Raw genomic sequence first — 22,364 nt, forward strand, 5'->3', positions numbered from 1 at the left:
TGAGAGGGACTTTTCAGGAACCTGGACAAACAGCTGCACTGCCTGCATGTCCAGTTCCCACCCACAGGGCACTTTTTTTTTCCTGCCAGATTTTCTCTTTTCCACCTCAACTGTAAGTGCTCAGGGTCAGGCCCAAACTTCCCTAATAGCAACAAACACAATGAGACCTTGATCTTGGTGAGGATTGCTAGGGAATATAAGCAGTAAAAAAAATAATCTCAGCATTTCAGTGCAGGATGTGGAGCTGCTTCAGAGAACTGAAGGTACAAGACAGCACAGAGAGTTGTATTGAAAACTGAGAGTAGGACAATGTGGAATGGAAATAGAAATTACTAGACTAGTGAAATAATAAATTTATTTTTACTTTTTGAGGTTAAAATCTGAAACTTGGTAGTCCATAAAAGGAGTTCCCAGGCACTTTTATGCTTAGGACCAGCATGGAAGCAAGTCCAATCCTTCTGGGAATCATCTGCACTACAGGGTGAGCACTGTATACTCTGTCTGCATACGCCTACTAGCTCTAACACATTCTGGATGTGCCAGACTTGTTGCACATGCACTGTTCAATTCCTTCTCTGTGCAAGCAGGAAATCCAACCTGTTCCAAGCCTGACGGACCTACACTCATGCAGCACACCTACATAAGATCTGATGTTTCCTGTCAGAGCCAGAGTCCTCGAGTTTGTACAGCACAGCCAGCCCATAACTGGGCGGTGAACACATTTGACATTTCTGCACGTTTAAAGCTTGTCAAGATTTCTGGGAGAAGGCTGCAGCCTTTACAGAAAGCCTATCTCTGAAATTTTGTGAAGTATTGTGCCTATGCAATACCAATCAAAAAACTCTGCAAAACTATGAGAGATGGCCTACTCCTGTAAACTGAATATGCACTTCCTACTGAAAAATATTTCTCAGCTGAGATCTTGGAACAGTTTTCTGTTTTTTTGGAGAGCTGCCAAGCATATATTGCATGCAAAACCAACATCCAAAACCATGTGAGTTCCACAGCTGCTAAGATGCTGAAAAGCACTTGATCATTAATCCTGTCACACCCAGCCCAAAAATCAACTACTCCAAACTCTTCCACTAGTGTCCAAAATGGACAACACAGCCTGTGAAAAAAAATAAAAATGGTGAAGTGAAAAATCATAGTATCATTTAGATCCTGAAATATTTAGGCAGTCAGCATTGAAGAAAACTGCTTGGGCAAAAAGCCTGACTTTAGGGCTGTAATAATTGGATTGAGGATCTGAACGAGAAATTATACGGCTGATCTTGAAAAAGTAAAATTAGGTGTGTGTTAATTTTAGAAAGGTTAAATGTTAGAAAAGCAATTTCTATTTTGTTTAAGTTGTTAAAAACTTTTTACATTTCTGTAGTATTTTCTACTATTACACCGCTAATAGTTGTAACGTACACTCATTTCACTCTAAATGAGAACAGATTTGAAAATATGACTGTGTTCTACTAAGCTTCAGTGAAGCTTAGTTTCATAAATATGAGACCAAGTATGCAGGATTGCAGCTAGTGAAGTCATAGAAACAGATGATCTATGGTGTGGATGTGCCACAGGATTTTCTTTGCCAATACATGCATTAAAATCTTGGACTTGAATTATAGAATTACTAAATTATAAAATTACTAAATCTTGGGACAGAGCTATAAAACTTGTCTTATTGAGCATCATCACTAGGTGAACAGTCAACAACTGAGCAAAAGCACCGAATTACTTTCAAGTCAGGTAATGTTTGCTTAGTGATTTAAATCAATTTTACAAACAGTTCTTATCCACATATAAGAAGTAGCTACTTCATATTATTTTCCTCTAAGAAAATACAGTCTCTTCTGTTTTATGATCAATTCAAGAAGGGTTCAATAGTCAGCCTGTAGGTGCTCTTATGTGAGCAAACACACAGAGCCATGCTCTTACTTCATTAGAAAGTTGAAGCAAATTGCTTGTTTTTACAGCATATGTTGCATTCCTTTGAGGATAACATAGAGAAAATTTCTTCACTCTTCTGGTTTTTGTTTGTTTTGGTTTGTTTGTTTGCTTTTGTTTGTTTGTTGGGTTTTACTTTTATTTTTAAATTTGAATCCTCCAAACATATAAGATGTATATTACCTGATATAAAAGGGTGATATTTCTATTCTTGTGCCTTACAGAAGAATCAAATAAGTGAGTTAAAAATATCATCTTGGTTCATCCACTTCTCAACACACCTGCTGTTCTCCATTTCAGTCACAAACTCTTCCAGGTCAAAACTGAAATCATTACTAGAGAAACCAGAATGATGAAGACATTGAGCTGCCAGTTTCTAATGCAGCCGTACCAAGTTACTGTCAATCAGTGACTGTAATTAAAAAAAAGCATGCAATGCTAAAGAAATATTAAGAACAATTATCCTGTGTCCAATTGGAACGTTAGACCCCTAGACAGAAGGGTTCATTCCTTGCAGCCTGCCAACATTTCAGTAAATGACACTGGCCCTTTAACAGATGGGATACATGCTTCTTAGCTTGCCAGGATCCTAATAAAAGACACTGGCTTCTTTAAAATGAAGGACACATACCTCTCAAATTGCCAGTATCCAAATTGGGAGTCAGCAGTTTAAAATAAAGGCACTCATCAATCTGGCAAAATCAAGGACACGGCACAGAAATTTTAAAACAAATGGTACAAAGTTTCTCCTGACACAACTCAACTTAGATGATCTAAATACTTAAAACACTGGCTAAGCATATCTGGCAGCAGCACTATAACAATTAGATACCTTACTAGCTTTTAAAATAGAAAAATAGTAAAAATTAGCAGCAGACTTCAAGAGATTTACTTCTTTCCCCCATCAAACCCATTAGCTCCCACTTAACACTGACTGACATCACGCTGACCACGCACTGCAGGACTCAAATGAAAGTAGGGGGTCTCTTCCCTGGGCATTGACCAGTACCACAAGGTTGACCCATGTGGAAACTCTCTGCTCGAAAGGAACCTCATCTGCCTCCATTTTCTCTGCCAGGAACAGGATGCTCCAGTGAAGGAAAGAGACTTCTCAAAGTTTTCCCTTTGCCCTGACAGTGCATATTACTACAACTTGGGAAGTTTTACAGCAACTCTAGACACCTCAGGAGAGCCAGTGAGTATAGGTTCTTTAACTTTTCTAAAAGCAGCCATCAAATGGAAACCAAGACCTTTATTAGCATATCATGAAGTGCTTGTGGATGAGCTGGAGAAAGGGAGAGAGGAGTTTTCTGAACCTTGTTGTCACTAACAAACTGTTCCCAGTTTCTGAAAGGTAGACATGGGGAAAACCAGAAAGCCAAATTCTCTTTGACTGGGAAAGATAAAGAAGTTGCTAAGACTGGGCATAAAAAAGTATAGTACTTTTATGAACAAGACATACTCCCAGGGCCTTACTTCAGAAATGCAGCAACTCACAGCTGGCACACACCCAGCTTCTTGCCCTGCCCATCTCGCTCACACCACTGTCAGCAGACTCCTGCCTCTTCAGACTCAACCATTTGAATCCTCTTTCTTTCAGGTGTCCCTTGCCATACTCAGCACTTGCTGCACAGATATTTCTGCAACATGTGGCTTACCAGAAAATGCTGTGCAGAACAGAACAAAACTAAGTACAAAAACTAACATTTGCTGGCACAGCCAGCTGAAGCCAAAGAGGTTTGAAGTTCTGGAAAACATGGCAGAGGCTGTCAGGGGAGAAGGGAGGAGGTTCTTGCTGCAGAGAAGTAAAGGAAAAAATTGCTAAGTCAGATGGCCTTGGGAATGGGTAGAGGGGAAACAGGTGTTGAAGGAACTCATCTTCACCAGCTTAGCAGAAGTTGGGATCTGAAGGCTACAGTGAAGTGCACAGAAACTGCAGGAGAACAAGCTCCTGTTGCACTGAGCCTAATACTCTGGGTTGCCTGGACCTGACTGTCAGCAGGCACGGTCTGGAACATCTCCAGCCAGGCTGGCTGGCTGTTATTCCAGGCAATCACTCGCTCTGAAGTTCTTCACTCGATGAACAATGATGCTGCTGCCATTTACTCACCTTTCACGTTCATCTTTCATTTTCTCCAGCTCCTCCTCTTTAAGCATGCCCTGCTTTGGATTCTGATCTGCTTTCCCACTTCTATCTTCTTTTTTCTTTCCAAATCTGTTAAAGATATCAAGGAAGGAGTCATGAGGAAATAATTACTAGAAGAAAAACCAGTACTTATCTACCCTACACCACAGAAATTTTAAGACAATCAAAACACTGGGTTTTTATCTTAGTTACTCATAAATTTCCTACATTGCAAACTAAGTTATCAGTATTACCTGGGCCATATGCAAGAGAAAGGACCAATTATCATTTGATTTAGACCCTGTACTTTTGAAAGCAATTGCTTGAAACAAAATTCAAAAGTCCCATCAAACCTGAAATGCAAGGCATTGCAAGGCTGGAATATTAACATGGCACCTATTAAAGTGGCTGAAGGTTCTTTTTGCCACATTCAGTTCTCTGAAAGTAATCAGTAGTGGCTGTGGTGTCAGCACCCAGACTGGACCACATGTTCTGCTCTTAACAGTCACTACTGCCTCTCATTTATGATTGACCCTAATTTTTGGATTTGTTATTTGCTTAAATGGGGATACATTCAGAAAGAATAAATTTATGTTCCAAGACTACAAAACTAGACAGTTCATAAGAGCTCTTTTTTAAACTTCTAGGGTTTTCTTTCTGCCTAGTAATATACTATCATGTAATATTTATGCTGTGAAAGTCCTCCAGAGGCCTCAGTGGGCTCAGGGCTCCCACTGTTGTTTTATACACTCAACAAATACGCATAACAATCCTGCTTTACACAGCCCATAAGGGGTGGCTGAACTGGGGAGCTGCATTTAATTTCTGATGAAGCTAGGCAGAATACTGGGGTCAAATATGCTCATTAAGTATAGACCAAAAGGTATATAAAGCTTCCCTCCTCTCCCCCACTTTGAAATTCTCAGTTCCACAAGCAAGTAAATGGTAAGTCTGTGTCTTCCCCTGCAAATTAATGTATCTTTGCATGCATGACAATAATGTAAAGAAAAGTAATTATTTTTTAATTAAAACTACTATATTGCAAACTAATTACTCTGACTCAAAACTGCAAACTCTTCTATGAAACTCTGCAGCATTGCCTTGGTGATTTTTTTTTATTTTTCCTGTCAGCCCAAACTGCCTCAAGTGGAATAGCTGAACTACTGTGCATATACTTGAGCTGTAAATCATCGACTTTAGGTTTCTACGCTGATGAAAGCAGAAATTTTGCAAATACCAAGTCAGGCTCATAAGCTAATGATCTCAATGTTTTGTGAATTTAATTAATAATTCTGAGCTTGTGGTCAAACCAAGTTATCGGGAACTCTGCCGCAGGTCTCCCAGACAATAAGAACTTGGTTAGAAAGGGAATGATGGCTGTGAGAGACAGGTGTGTAGCACATGGTGTTAATAAAAAGGGCAAATAATACAGGAGATAGATGGTGTCTTGTGTTCTTTGAGGGATCCTTTGCCCAAAACACACATACATCTCATCTACAAACAATCTTCAGTTCTTTTTCTGTGGTCCCTACTCCTCTCAGTGCTTCCAGAAATACAGCACATACTTCGCACACTTTTGCTTTTCCTGGGTGTAGAGCAGCACACCAATTTCACTGCTGCTCTCTGAGTTCTAGTGGTTCCAAGAGACTGTGGAGTCATAAACCCCATCTGAAGGTGGTGGCGGCACTGAAGGCAAGAGACAGGAGACACAAGAGAGACACAAAGAACATACAGAGTGAGAAGGCTCAGAGCTATGAAATGACCCAGGTGAAAAGAAAAAGCTAGATATAACTGCATATATTGCTCTCTACAGAGAGGCCAGGCAATCAAACAATAAGTTGCCTGGGGATGAGACCAGCAGCCTGCTCCTGGAACACCCTTGCTTTCTGACTCTTGCACAGGCAGGGAACATCTCATGGCAGTTTTCTCAAGAGCTGTATTAGCACTTGCATCTTGGTCATAGTCCAACTCTGGTACTTTGTTTATATTCAGGCTGCCTGGTTTTCTCCCAGAGTTTCAATTATGAGTTTGTGGAGTCTCATATTTGACTGCAGCATGTATCGATTTTGAAAACATTATTCTTGGGCATTTTGTATTGCTGCAGGGAGTTGAAGCTGGATATGCTGCATACTCAAAAGAAATGTAAAAAAAAGCCCCAAAAAATCTTTAATGTACATTCCTTTCAAGTCTGGATATTATTTCTTGCTTACTAGGGAAATACATTTTAAACAAAATAAAGTGACAATTTGGATTGCAATAACTGCCAGCATAACAACTTCCAGCAAAAACAGTGCTGTTTGCTGGTAGAGCTGCTCTTGTCATAAAATTGGCACGTTCCAGTGTAATTATAAACTGGCAATAGCGAGTTGGTCTTGACAAAAACAAGTTTTGTTGTTGTGCTGCATCAAAAGCAGCGTGGCCAGCAGGTTGAGGGAGGTGATTTTGCCCCTCTGCACTTGTGGGACCCCATCTTGAGTACTGCATCCAGCTCTGGGGTCCTCCAACATATGAAGGACATGGACCTGTTGGAGTGAGTCCAGAGTTAGGACAAAAGATGATCAGAGGCTGGAGCACCTTTCCTATCAAGACAGACTGAGAGAGCTGGGGTTGTTCAGCCTGGAGAAGAGAGGGCTCCAGGGCAGACCTTATAGCACCTTCCAGTACCTACAGGGGGCCTACAAGAGAGCTAGGGAGGGACTTTTCACAAGGGCAAGGAGTGATAGGATAAGGAGAAATGCCTTTAAAGTGAAAGAGAGTAGGTTTAGATTAGATATTAGAAGAAATTCCTCATTGTGAGGAATTGTAAGACACTGGTGGAAGTGTTCAAAACCAGAGTGGGTGGGGCCCTGAGTAACCTGGTCAAGGGGAAAGTGTCCCTGCCCACACTAGAGGGATTGGAACTTGGTGATCTTTAAGGTCCCTTCCAACCCAAACCATCATATGATTCTATGACCGGTGTTTTGCTAATTTTGGCTTCAGATATAGGATTTGATCAGGCTTAAAAGGTTTGACCTGTTATACTAAGTATACAGCATATTGCTCAAGACTAGGGAAATATTCAGATGTGGGTGTTTTTGGCCTCTTTTTGCACACTGCTATACCATAAAAATCCATTCTCTTATTATTGGTTTTCATTCCATTCTCTTATTATTATGTTTTTCAGTTCAACAAAACCTTGCACAAACATTAGAAAATAAGAGCAGCAAAAAGTTTAACACTGTTAAGAAAAGTGATATAATGTAGACAACATAAAACCACGAAGAACCCAGCATCATCTCTGCCTGAATTTATATGCCCTGCCCCATATTTATGGTCTGCTCACTGATGCATTCTAACTACCATGGACTTCCAAGGATAAAATTAACTTCTACCCATTGTAATGTGTGGGCTTGTGCACTACAGGCTTAATGGTTCTGTACTGCTTACAGGAACAACAACAAAAAGAAAGGTAGTAAGAGTACTTGCTGCCCAACTAGGTTTGATATCACTGATATCAGTGAGGCCCTACACTGATTTCATCAAGGACAGGATAAAATCTATTTTCAGAATTATACTATGGAATGAATCAAACCCATATGAAAATTCTACAGAAACTCAATGACTTTAGGATTTGAAATTTTCAATTCTCCAGGCAACAAATAATTGAACTGTGATAAAATCTGCCTTCCATATTAATACTATTGTCAGCAGAATAAAAACATTATTGAAAAATGTATGATACACAAACTTTTAAAATGTCTGTTTTGCTATACTGTGCAGTCAAATTCTCTCAAACTTAATATCTGATGGATTTATTACTCTGAAAACCTTATACAGCAATGGAGAAATATAACTAGAAGATGTAAAAACAAATGATCAGCTGTATCCTCTCATTCTATATCCATCTATAATCAGTTTATGTCAAATGAAACCACTGGTAATCGCAATGACAGTAAGGAAATAAATCCATGTCTTTTCAGGTTGAGTGATTGCCCCAGTTCTCTGATTATCCACTGTATATGCCTGGGAAGTACAGTTAAAGATGTTACAGCCCTATTAACCTTAGTATAATTTTCAGTTGGAAAAGGTAATACTCTACCTACTCAGAGCATAGTCCTCCTGTAAATAAAAGCATAAAGGGATTTTCTTTATGTGATCAGACCTTTGAGCACTTCATCCTTATGGGAAAAGCCCATATGTGACTGTTGAAAACATGCTGTGCAAAAGTGAGGCATTATCCCATTTCTATTAATTTCAAACAACTAAAATTTTTCCCCTTACAAACATTTAGGGAATAAAGTATTTGAATACCAAATATATGTTGTCTTCTTGCAGTATTTATAGCCATTCTATTGCCTATAGCATTAAAGTATATGCATGTTTCTTTCCAAGGATTCTAAGGGATAAAAATGAAAGCAAACCTACAACAGACCTGCTCTGTTATACTTGGGATAAATGTCTTGCATGCAAGACCTAAAACTGTGGTCATGGCAACACTTCGTTTCCGTGTGGAGCCGGGGGCTTCCAGATCTCAAATGTGTTGATATTTGCTTCAAGGATTAAAAAGCAGGCAGGTCTGTAAAGTACCAGGCTTCTAATAGAAGGAAACATCTGGAGGGTGGAACCCCCAAGCAGCTTGCTGACTAAATTCAGCCATTTGGATTTCTTAGCTAATTCAGTTACCCCAGATCAGGAGGTGTCACTGCACTAACAGGGTACATAATGAAAGCACAAACATCTGTGGGAAAATAATTCAAGAGAGCCTATGACACTGTCAAGCAAGATGCAAAGCCTAATACTGTCATAAAATCTTTACATCTCCAGAAATTATCTGTAAAAAACCAGAGTGATTTGTAAAGTACATATAAGAAAAGCACTGCCTCTTAGTCATTTCATAGCAAAATGGGGGAAAATGTTGAGATTATTAAAGCATGTCCCTTATGAAAGACTAGAAATAACCCTTAAAATTAAATTTAAATGTGAGTAAGAATGAATGAGTGAGAAAGCAAGATAAAGATACTAATAAGGTATGATTTTCAGGTCCACACAGGGACTATAAAAAGCTTATTAACTGCCACTACTACCGTGTGTTTTAAGTTATTTTATCACTCAGCTTTTATGGCAGAAGAAATACTCTAGAAGCAGCGCTGTGCTTTGATTAATCACTTTCATACATACACTTTCACAGAGTATTAAACATTGCCGTAAAGATCCTTAGTGAGTCAGACTTGTTGGTGATTACAGGCCAGGCTCATTTTACATTTATGTTAATAGCAGCATTAATGAAATACATCTTTCACATTTTAGTGTCTCTCTAAATACCTAAAAGGTTTATTACTAAATGTTTACTTATTGGACAGAAGAATGCCATTGAGTATTACACCAGTGAGACCAAGAGCTTTGCAACGGCTGAAAAAGCTACAGAAAGCAAAGAACGTGTTTTAGTAAAACAGGTTTGACAATTTAAGAGTGGAGCACACACAGCAAGGGCTGGCAACACTGTTCAAATCTTCACCAGTATCCCAGAAGATGAAAGTACCTCTGTGACCTGAGTTACACCTACGGTAAAAGGACAGCCAGGAAGGGTAAGCATCTCTTATCCTTGCCCTTTTGCCAGGCCCATGCTTCCAGTGAGTGGATCCTATTCCCTCTGCGGAGGATTTAGCCCCAGAAACATGGAGATGTCACCCTCCCAGTGTACAAGACCTATTGCAGCAAGACCTCCCCATGACAACGCCTTGCCCAGGAGCAGGTTTTGACCCAGCCTCTCTGCTTTGGCAGGGTGAGAGCAAAGCCCTGCTCAGATGATGAACACAGGAGAGAGCCACTTCTGCTCCCTGCTCCTGGGTGGGTAGTGCCTCCAGCTCTGGGGAAAGGGAGAGGAAGGGCTAAAATGGGAACACCACCACCACCACTGGGCTGGGCAGTGCTGTGTACAACACCAGTACTGTTGTGTAAGCTGGAAAGAGATTTGGAAAAGTAAATTAAAAAAAAGTCCCCTTTTAACTATATTTGGTGAGGTTTGCTTGCAGGAAAGAGTTCCTTGCCAGGCTGGTGCCTCCTTGTTTTCCCACTGCTGGGGCTCATTCCCAGGGCAGCACCAAGGGGAGGGCAGCAAAAGGAAAAGCTTCTTGTAGTGAACAACAGGGAAGCTTAAGCAACAAAACCAGCTCATCTGAAATGGGAAAAATGACCAAAACTCTGATTTATTACATCACTGGAGGCGTATAACAGATTGTTCAAGTGTGTTGTTCTACAATTATTATCTGTATTTCACAAAAGTAGCTAAACTTCATGAATGTGAGTATCCTCATATTTAGCCATCTTCATATTATTTCGGGAGATAATCCACATTATTCTAATGCTGCGAATCACAGTAAAACTGATTATGATCAGCAGGAAAAGAGAAGGTTATGCAGAAATTGCAAATATAAAGAAATCCACCTAATTATGTTCCTCTTATGTCAAAATAAAGCAAACAAGTGCCCTTTTTTAATTTCATTTATTTTTTTATTTACTGTATCAGACTGCTGGAGCTAGAATAAAATGACTGAGCTTCCAGAACCAGTCTAATGGGAGTAAAACTTATCTTTCTAAAACTCTGATTAAACAAAACCTCCCCCCACCCGTTTATTTCTTTGATGCCCAAATTAGCATCTTTTCTGCAGCATGCTGAATTAATTAGTACAGTGACAAAGAATTAGTCCAGATAAGATCAAAGCTGAAACCATATTTATCTGGAATTTGAAATTAAGAGCAGAGAGTATTAACCCTCAGCACTTCAAGGAGCTTTCCACATGGCATACTTAGTAAGCCTTCCATGAGTTCATTCAAAATAAATCGACAGTGCAATTTTTTTCCCCACTGAAGTTTTGCTAAAAGGAAAATAGATTTGCCGTGAAGTCTGCTACAATGCGGAACTGCCTTTAATGCAGACCCTGTACATGCTACTCATTATGTAACTTGTAGGCATCAGTAGAACAAAGCAAACAAAGCTGAGAAAAGACAGTTAATCACATTTATATTAATGCTTGGATCATCACATTGTTCACAGTTTTAAGGGCTAATGAAAGAATTCCCAGCACTGACTCTGAGAAGCTGCTTGCTGTAACACCTCACAGGTAAATAATCCATAATCTTCAGAGGAGAGGGTCACACATAGAGAAATGAAATGTCAAACAGAAGCCCTAAATTACACAGAGAAGTTTACTCTGAGAGTACCAACCACGTGGACAGCAATAAAGGAAAATCTTCATTGCTGGTATCATTGCCTTGGATATTATCCGTGTTTCAGTACCAGATAAAAGACTGGAGGCTGTTTGCCACGTGAAATACAACAGGTCCATTTTCTGCCTACAAATTTTCACAGAACAGACGCAGTCCTAATAATTACCCCCAAATATTCTCACCCATCTTCCCAAAACCCTCGAGCCCCATAACCTTATTTTTTACATGTAGAACTTGCTCTTAATTTAGACAGAAGTATATATACACTATATATATACTACAACTCATTCTGGTAATTAGGTACGAGGAAATTCTTACCAGTGGGGCAGTCCCACTCATCTGTACCATATATCAAATCTTACTTCTGCAGTATATAAAATGACCAAAGACAAAACCCAAGGAACCTGATGGTATCCTAAGACTTGGGGCACCTGAGTTAGGAGGGGTTGTTGCAAAACCAGAGTCCATCTACTGAACCAGTGGAATGGAATAACTCTCATCAACTACTATGTAAATATAGACAATAGAAGGCAGATGTTAAGAGTCATCCTTTATATTTCAAGGAACTTACTTTTAGACAACATGCTGAGGTAGTCTGAGTGTTGAAGCATTTATGAATTATTGTCTATTATTATCTGACCAGGAAATTGAATAGCACCTGTGCATCTATTTCCATGAAATGATGTTTTAATCATCCAGTGACCATGTCGCCAGTCTTTTTGGTCACCAAGACAAGAATTCAGCATCCCACATCACATATACAACAAAAGAAAAATCTGCAGTAAATGAGGACAGCTGTGATTTACAGCTTGATCAGGAGGAGGAAAAAAAATCGATTTATGGTCTGTCCAATGCAACAAGCCCTGCCTGTTTGTCCACCAGACTGTGAATTACCCTCCAACCAAGTAAGAAATTATTCCCATATATTCTTATTTGTCCCTACTTTCATACAGCATCAGTCATTTTCCCCTTTTGCTTCCACCTTACAGGCAAGCAATTTTTTCTGAAGTGAATACTAATTCTGTTCCAGACATTGCAGGGAAATATTGCTGTACCTATTCTGTATGGAGTTTGTAAATGCCAACCTGCCAAGTTCAGAGGAAGATGACAATCACACCCACGTCTTGGGCATGGGAACTCCATACTCAAAGCAAAGGAAAAGGACCAGATTATGAAGCCCTTGACTGCTTTCTTAATTTCCATTTTGTAATAACCCATTTTCTCATCTCTCCATAAAAGGAGCAGAAAAGAAAGAAAGAAGCAGGCAGTTAGGCCAGCTACTAATTTTTCTGGAAATTTGTTATTCTCTGTCAGGCAGGAAAAGAAAAAAAAAAAAGGCAGTTTCTGACTGAGAACCACTTGAAGGTGGTCTTTTCTGGGAAAAGACCAACTGAAAGGAGCTAAAAGGTAACTCTGAGTTCCAAGCATGACAAGAACAGGCTGCTGAGTTTCTTCTTTTCTGTTTCATGTTTTCTCCTATGCTGTGTGTCTCTTTCCCCTATTACCAGCCACATGAACCCAGAATTCACTGAAGTACCAACTACATATATATGTGTAGTATATGTATGTATTATGCATGTTTATCAGGGGAAGGACTTTTTATTTTTCTCCTAACTCTCATGGTATTTGGTGCTTTTTCTTAGTATTTCAGCTACTGATGAGTCTCCACTTGCACTACAAAACTTCTTGCTCAGCCCTCTTGGCTATGGAAAAACAACATACAACTGTGACATTATCAGAACTGCGGATACAAAACTCATGAGGCAAATTAAATATACGACATTTGCAAAACAAAAGTGAAAACCCGCTACATTTGCACTCAGAGTCATGATATTTCGAGGTGTCAGACTTGCTAATCATCTCACCACTGCAGCGCTCACCTTCTCAACCAAATTACGTGCCTTCCTCCCCTTACATGCCACAGTGGGGATTTGTTGGGGCTTATCTGACTTTCATGAAGTGAAACTGCACATTGCAGGTTCCAACGAGATCTCCAAGGAAAAACACAACCCTTGAAAAACAGCAGGAATAGAGAGGACTCCTCTCCCTATGTTTTGATTGAAACAACACCGCAGATTTCATGAAGGCTCCATTATCTATGGAATGTAGTGGCTCTAACGAGCAGTCAGTGTTGAGCATATATCATCATATCCATTCTAAAATGAAGAAACTGAGCCATGAAGAGTAAAAATTACTTGCCCAGTTTAAAAGGTCCTATTTTCTTTGTCTACTGGTGACATCAGAGCTATGATTACATTATCACTGCATATCTACCTGCCTCATTTTCCAACCAGATTGCTATGATGCCTTTTCCCCTTGACTGTGTCCCCCACATCTCCCCAAAGTTCTCATTAATTTCCTTCTTCTCCCCTAACACACTCGCTCTCCTCCTCCTTGCTCCACACTCCTTCCTCATGCCCTACTGCTGCAGAAACACGCCTTCCCGGGGATTTCTGCTGGAGACCGCACAAAAGGAATGTCTTGGGCACCAGCACTCTTGCCTCTGAGGAGCAATGGGCAGTAAAGACGTGCAAAGATCTCTACAGTAGCTGAGCTACCAAAATGGTCTCGACTCTGTCTCAGTGGGATGCGTTTGAGCTCATGGTCAGAGTCTTTGAGAAACTCTGAACTAAGAGACAGTTCATAGCGAAGAGATGCTTTGCTTTCGAAGGGAGGCTTATCAGAGAGAGAGGGATGGCTCTTAAATAGGAAAGGGAGATTGTAAAGGCAAAGAAAAGACCTATGTTGACTTGATTTTAGGTTTCACAATGGACTTCTAAAGTTAAAGCATCACAAATTCCACCTCCCTGCCTCTACTATAGCTGGCATTTTTACAAAGCAGTAACATTCAAAACAATGCCAAACTAAGAGAGGATTTACATATATACTGTATTTTGAAAGATGTGTTTTGGCATAACAAATAATAGATGTTTTTGCATTTTTTAACTGTCAAAATCAGTTCTTCTGATAAATAATACCTTCCCTCCCTGGCCTTGGCTATTGTACATTACTAATTAGACATAGTAGTTTGTGGTTAACATCCTTCCCTACAGATTTATTATTAGCTTGTATATTCTTTTCAGTAGAATTGTGCTAATGGTAAGGTCTGCTGGAGGCCAACTGCATGAAGCCACTGGGAGGAGAAATCTGTTTGCCTGTCAAAACAGTGGCTATCAATTAGAACTGTAAATGTGATTCCTTTAAGTGTCTTGGATGGTAGCAGAGAATTCCAGTGATGGATTAGGGGGACGAATCACTTTCATATTGAAATAAAGGAAGCTTTCAAACAAACAGCTATCTGCATGAAACAAATTCACCACTATTTTTGAGCAAGTCTAGCAGAACCTGTTTGACCTGCCAAAATTCCCCTCTGCTATTTTCCCAGAAATCCCAGCTTTTCAGCGCTTTATGTGGCATACTGACAAAATTGATACTAGATTATTCTGTGGTTTTCTTACTAAAACTTTGCTTAGGATAGCTACAGAGATAGAAGAAAAAACAACGATGTTGCTGAAAGACACGATCCATAAAAAAGAACCAGTGAGACGATGCAATTCCACTGTTCACTGATTCGGGATGCAGTCTTGGCACACAGATAGCAATTTCCCCTTTGATGCAAGCACCCAGCTCTCATTAGCATCACTAAGAGTTCTATGGACACACTGATGGGAATACGTTCCCCGTATTTCACAGGAAATTAACACCCCTCACTTGGGGACTGAAGGAGGCACTGTCTGTCACTCTCAGGCGTCCTCTCTGCCAGTTAATTAAGCAAAAACCTCTGCCACAGCTCTCAAGAGGAAGCTCTTCCCTGTTGTCCTCGGTACAGCAAACCTGACACAAAGCAAAATGTCAGAAGAAGGAGCTGGGAAATGGTGATGTTCAGGGAAGAAAACTTCAGCCCGCATTTGCCAAGCTCTTCTGCCATTAGGGTTTTATGGATATTGAAAATAGTTATTAGAAATCAAATTGATTAGTTATAGCGGAGTTTAAGTTTTGAGATTTAAGAAAGTACCTTCAGCTCTTTGTGGCTTTTGGTCACTGGTTATTTTCAGCAGGAGTAATCCTAGATGGCACATATAAAAACCCATCAGCAAGACTGCTAACCCTCCAGAACTGCTATTTTCATGCCAAAAGCGTGACTAACCAATACAGGAAAAAGCAAAGGGCTCAACCACATTCACAAAACATGGCTCTGGCAGCTGAAGGACAATGGTTCAGGATGGGGAAGGTTTCATGTAGTCATTAAACAACAGACTCATCAGGCTGAGAAACTAAACTGAAGGTATTAAAATTTTTCCTCAGTGCCACTTTATAAATAAAGAATAAATATCAGAACTAAATGACCTAAAGTTTTAGTCAATTACAAGAACTACACAGCTCTGTCATATCTGTTTGCAAAGGTATTGCTCATGAACTATGAGCCAAAAAATATCTTTGTCAGGTTTCAGTGAAAACCTGGCAATCACTCCTGTTTCCTGAATCTTAAAAGTAATTCTGGTGTAATCAGATAAAGAAATACATTTTACTGGACAAAGTCTGAGAAAATCATTAGAATACTGTTTAAACCCGTGTTTAAACTCATAAAATACTTCAACTTTGCTGGCTATTAAAACCACGTAGCTTGAAGTTGTTGGTGTTTGTGTAACCAGCCAGTTAATTTTTGTGTGAAAATGCAGAAAAAAATCTATGCTTTCTTGTTCAGATACAGCAAAGCTTTGCTCACCACACAAAGGCTTTGTCTTCTTTTCTCATTGCCCCCACAGCTCCATATCCTAAGGTTATATTCACTCATTCAACTATTTGCAACACCAAACTACTGGTGCAAATTTTACCTAGTGACCAAATTGAGCACAGATACCTTAAAGATTTTGAATGTTATCAGTCTTAGCTTAAAGAAGTTAGTCCAGAACAAAGCTTCATTATGAGGGTGATAAAACAAATGTTAAATTCAAAGCCCACACTGGCACAGAAAGCTGAAGAATCCAGATGAAGTCTATCATTCATTTCATTAAAAGTTTTGTCACAAGAGCCACCAGCATCACTGCATGAATAAAAACTAAATGGTGTTGATAAAAAACTACTCCAGGGTGTATAGTCAGTCAATGAACTTAATTTTCTTTTGTCTCCAAACTGTGCTTGATACAATCACAATTTTTCTTGAATGTATGAGAGATTAGCCATCGTCCATCAAATAATTTGTAGAGAAAAACTCTGGCTTACAAGTTACCCATGAATTACTGAACACAATCGGTATTCATTAGAATGAACATTTTGCTTATTCATCATCAACTGCAACTGATCACATGTACTGTTTCTGTTTCTTAACTTGATAAATCATTGTTTAAAAATTACCTTCACAAGCAGAGGGGAGGAGAAGCCACCCTGCACTTCTTGGAAAACATGTTTTGGCAATGGTCCCAAAAATTTATGGCATAAAAAAATCCCCACAACCATATGAACACAAATTTCACCACACGAGTGCTCACAGTTGATGAATTACATTTAGCTGAAAGTATTTAATCTGTAAAACAAACTAGAGACCTGACTGTGAAACAAGTTAAGCATCTGCATTTCCATTTCTCTGGCTGCATCCTTGGTCTCCTATCATAGGAAAGAGTGAAAAGAGTGCTTAATTTATCAGCTATATGTACCACTCATCATTTGATCCCTCTACACCACTATTTATTTTGATTTATTAGATACAACATTTAAAACAGATTTTTTTGTCATGATAATCTAGTTGCCTTTGAAGTCTCATGCTATTGTTGTGTATCTAGACAACTGTACCAAAGATGTATAGAGTTTTAGATGAAGTTGCATTATTAATTTATAGTGCTATGATGATGTTATTTTGTCATGGTCTTATAACTAAAAAGCCCAGTTGCCTGGCCTCAATTTTGTTTTTCTTCTCATGTGGGCAAAATGAAATCCTTTTACCCCTTTCCCTTCAGTCCAACACTTTTCTGCCATTTTCTGTCTCACTTGTACATGGCTGTTCCCTTGTACCACTGTCTCTTTTCTAGCTGCTGCTGAACAGACAAGCATTACAAATATATAAATATAGTCCAGTGATCCTTGAAAAAAAATAATTGCAGGATACAGGAATATAAGGCAGAAATCACGGTCAAATCCAAGGTCCTGAATTTCAATAACTGGAAAGCTGTACATCTGAAAAAAACCTTCCTCCAAGTCCACTCACAATAGCTGGAATTAACAACTACATCTTTTGTACTACTGGACACACTTCCTCTAGCAATTAGTTGGCATATTCTCTAAATAGTCAGAGTTGTAAAAGCCAGCTAATGCCCCAGTACTTCTATTGGAAATCTTTAACCAAAATCACTAGTATTTAAGAGATTGGTTGAAATTTGGTTCCCAATAGGGTACTTTCTTGTTATGCAGAGGATAATGAGAATTTAATCTTACATAATGTGTCTAGTACTGTTTGAAACAAATGAAAAAGGAAAAATAAAGACGTGAAGATACCTAAAGGTTCTCATCTTGCTCAAAAAATATCCACAAGATGGAATGAAGAGTCTGAGAAACAAAATGCCTGGACAAGGGAAGAAACTAAACAATATGTTTAACTGCACTGAGGTGCAAAATATTTCCTTTTTGTTGATTTGAGTATAAGGAAATTCAGATGTGGTATTTAGGTTTAACCAAAAAAGACAAGGAAAACACACACGTTGCATGAACAAACATCAAATATCTGTGTGACTTCTGTTGCAGAGAAAGAATGTTGGCAAAAGAAAACATTAGTATTGAGATATATGCCCAATATCACTATTGTCTCCGCGCCAAATATCTTGACCTGCAAGTTGACTTTAGGTCTGTTAACTACATTCTTAAAAAACATATTTAGTGGACACCACATTCCAATCTGTCTTACTAGCACGCCTACTCAAAATCAAATATGCACAGAGGCATGAACAACACCCTGCCTGGGAAATCCCAGATAAGCTTTCCTTGTCCTCATGGTTCCAATCACAGGACATGCTAAGAAATGTTCATTTTTCTGAGGCAGGGCCAAATGAGAAAGGTCTATTTCATTGTACTCCTTCTTCATAATTTCCCCAGTACATGCAGTGTTTATCATTTTACAGAACAGCTGCTCAGAACAAGTGCAAACATCGTGTTTGTCCTGTGGTATTCAAGTTCTCACACCAGAGAAACTCCATGTCTCCTATGGAAAAAAGAAGGTATTTCTCAGATGAATTATTTTCCCAAATATCAAACACACAGAGCAAACTGGTTGAAAAATATGAAAAAACTGCAACTTTATCAAGACATAGAAAAGTTCTTCTGAAAGGAAATCCATTAAGATAAATCAAGAAAAATCTCCCTTATCATCACTAAACAGTAACTTGAGCTCAAGATTAAACTTAGCCAGACCACTTGTGCCATTGATAACCTATTTTTTTTTAACCAACCTGTATCATATCCCCTGATGATCTAGAAATAAAGCGTACTCTTAGATCCCTTCCTTCCTGAATCATAACCCTATCCAACAAACTAGTGTATTCCTCTTTTTCTGAACCTGATACCTAACCCCAAATCAGGACCCAAAAATAACACTGAAATCTGTATTCACAAGATGAAGAACCATCAGTCCTACTTAAATTCTTTTTATTACTGCTCTTCACCCTTAGCCTCAGGGCCCTTCGATAGGCAGCAAGAAGCTCCATTCCTTGGGTTCTCCTTTCAAATCCAAACTGCAATCTATTACCAAAATTGGCTCACCTTTGCCATGTCTAATCCACGTCACTGCAACATATCTTTGTCTTCCCCCAGCACCTACAGAAGTCAGCTGGCATACAATTGAGTTCATTACTCATTCCTGGTTTTGCCCGTGCCCTTCAGGGTATCGGCAATTGTTTCAGGTTGGGAGCGTGGCTGTCCACTGGAATGCTTTCCACTTGACACTTGCTCATCATGCTAAGACCAGCTGAGATCCTCCACTTGGAGATTGACCAGAACAATTTTTTTTCTAGTGCACTTGAGAACTGTCAGGTCCAGACTTCAGACTGCAGTCAGAAGCTGATGTTGAAGTGATGCTCAGAGAAGAATATTCTTTAAAATTTTTATTTATATCTTTTGTATGTGATCAAGGACAGAGTGGGGGAGAAAAGGGAACTGATGCAGATTGATATTACAGTCAGAAAGCATACAATAATGACTATGAAGGGGTTCAAAGCTTTCCAAAGCTTTACAAGATGAACTCTATAACAAGGTAAGTGCTTTAAAACAGCACTAATTTGAAAAGCACAAGCTATCCTCTTATTTCCTGGAAAGTCATCAAACACTAAGACAGAAAAGAAGGATGAACTCAGTGGGATAGCTCACTGTTAAATAAGAACTAATCTGGTTTCTTTCATGAATTTGCCATCATGTAAACTGTGTGATCTCTCCACTCTATCAATAAAGCAAAAGTTTAATCCATATGAATAAGTTAATGTATCAATTTCTATGACTCTCTAAAGCTCATTAAAGCCTGCAAAACTAAAAAAAAAACCCTGACATTTTCAACAGGTTTTTGCCACGGGTGTGAAACATGTCCCTCTCCCCACCCTTTCTTAATTTTGCTTATATAGCACGATTTCCAAAAGCACAAAGTCTGGCCCCCCCAAAGCTAAAGAACCTGTTAGTTCTGTCCTGCTGTCCCATGTGTTTTTTAAGGTTTTCCACCGAAGCAAAAATCACTTTTTTCCTGAAGTGTCTTAGAGAAGTGATTATTTCAGCAAGAGAAGCACTTCTGAACTGAAATGGATAGGACCCTATAGCAACAGATTCCTTTGTACTTGGAAGGAAACCCCATCAGCAAAACAGCAAAAAAACCCGCAAAAATGGATGGTGGAAACTTCTTTAGCTGCCTGGATTCTAATAACTCCGAGTTTCTTCTGTTTCTGCCTGTCACCCTCATCCAGAACAAATTAAAAGCAAAAAAAGGAAACACTCTTGCTGTGCACAAGGACATTCAGCAAGTCTCCTGATCACCTGGAGAATGTGACAAGCCATAGGCTTAGGGGAGAGACAAAGCCGAGCACTCCAGCTGGAACGTGGCAGCAAAGGGGCTGCCAAGGAAGCAGTAGGCGGCAAACAGAATCCTTCCCATAGAAACTGTTCTTCTGGGCAAAGGTTGGAGGTCTTGAGGTAAAGCCAAGGTTGAGGTAACAAGTTGTATTAGCTACTAGGAGATTAACCAGTTTTCAGCTATGCTGCCCGAATACTGATACACTGTTATCCACATCCCCCTGCCCCGCTATCAACAAAAGTCAGCATTGGCACAAGTGGAACTAAAATCAGAATACACAAGGTTGTTTTGATCTGACATGAACTGTATAGCAGAACTTGCTTTCTGCAATGAGCAAATTGTGCACAGCAAAGCTGAAGAAAAGTGAATATAATAAATACAGTCACAACTTTTTTGGTCCCACCTACTTTTACTTCAAGAAATCCTTAGAACTTTTCATCTGAACTTTTAAACTCCCCCCCACACATGCAAGACCATGTCTTGTTCAACACCACACCGAAAAAAGATGTTGCAAGGCTGCTGTCCAACTTTCTTTTTCAACATCCCTCTCCTAGCAGAATGTGTTCATAGTGGAAACGCCTCACTCCACTTTTATTCAACGCCAAAAATGTACCTATACAAATCTAGAAGTCTATAATGCTCTGTTTGATAATGATGCAGAGCACGCAGACTTGACTATATTCCATAACTTTAGACTTGCAAATATTTTCTCATTGATGGTGTAGAATTCTCAAGAGCTGCAGAGAATCAACTGCAGTTGGATACAGGGGATCAGCACTAGGCACTGCTTGGGATCTTTCTCCCAGAGCTGTGCTAAGAACATATTACTCCCTGCTGCCTCAGATATGATTGTGCTTTGTCACTGACACAATTGCAAAAAAAACTCCCATCCAGATCTTTCCCATCCCTATAATCCCAGTATCTCCCCCTTTACATCTTGACTCTGCAGCCTGTAACACTTGTGAGTTTCTCTTCTTATTATTGAAGCTTGCATTAAGTACTTGACCTTCCCTTCAAAGGATTCGAATGATCACCTGCCTGACACATCTCTCAAGCCACTCAGCACAGCTCCAGCCAACACATGGCTCAGCACTCCAAAAATCAGGGCTGGCACAGCAGCACTTGCATCAATCAGCAGGCACGGGAGAGCAGGCTGCCAGCCAAGCACACTGTAGGCTAGAGCCAGTGACCAACACCATCAGCCACTCAACAGCAGAGCACGCACAGCACCTTGAACCAAGCAGTGCACATGCAGCACAGCTGCAAATGTGTTCTTTCTCAACTCCCTTCTGAAGCAAAAGCAAACCAACTAGCCCAAATAGAGAATACAACTAGAAAGTTACCACCTACAAGTGTCAGAAATAAAGGAAACATCTATTTTCCAAAACACTGTTATTATCTCTCAGGTAGTTAGCCCTGCCTAGTATCAGGTACACAGGGAAGGATGGTAAAGACTGACTTAGCAATTTTAAGAGCTACTTCTCCCTGTCTAATTAAGAGACAATTAGTGATCACTGAAGTTATAATCTCCCCTGACCCTCACAGATGCAGAACACTGTAAGTCAGGAGGAATGGGAAGTGAGGTGTGGTGTTCTTAACGGCTGGGAGCTGCTTGCTGGCTGGAGACGCTGAAGGAAGCATCTCCATGACCAGGGCACAGGGCAATGAGCCACCTGGAAACAGAATCCTCTGTGCCGGTATGCATGTAAATGTTCGCCTACTTAGCTGTAAATGTATTTAAATATGCACATAATCATGCCCATATGTAAATACTCCACATTTTGCAGTACACACTTATTTAAATATGTACACACTTAAATCACAGAAACCTAAGTAGGTGTCTAACTTCGCCCCTTCTCTCATCAGTGTGGGCCCAGTCCAGCTCCTTACGAAACAAACTGGAATTTGTAAATCCTTTTCACTGAACGTTAGATTAGGTCTCAGAAGTCCCCAAGGCTCACTCCCACACACACACTATCAAAATTCTCCAACAGTTTAATATTTCCAGAGGCCACATATTACAATGATCAGTTCAGACAAGGGAATATCAGGACACAG

General features: G+C 39.7%; 1 protein-coding gene across 1 annotated transcript in view; it reads right to left on the reverse strand.

Annotated features, from left to right (window-relative positions):
• The window catches only part of PARD3B (par-3 family cell polarity regulator beta), a 392,632-nt gene that overhangs the window by 90,700 nt on the left and 279,568 nt on the right, over nt 1–22,364 (reverse strand). Inside the window, exon 19 of the mRNA XM_027880190.1 lies at nt 4,049–4,153. Coding sequence (XP_027735991.1) covers nt 4,049–4,153 — 105 coding nt within the window. The remainder of the gene's footprint in view (nt 1–4,048; nt 4,154–22,364) is intronic.

This window comes from Empidonax traillii, unplaced genomic scaffold, assembly GCF_003031625.1.
Source record: "Empidonax traillii isolate 1590-97213 ecotype Southwest subspecies unplaced genomic scaffold, ASM303162v1 scaffold65:size4453928, whole genome shotgun sequence".
Lineage (NCBI taxonomy): Eukaryota > Metazoa > Chordata > Aves > Passeriformes > Tyrannidae > Empidonax > Empidonax traillii.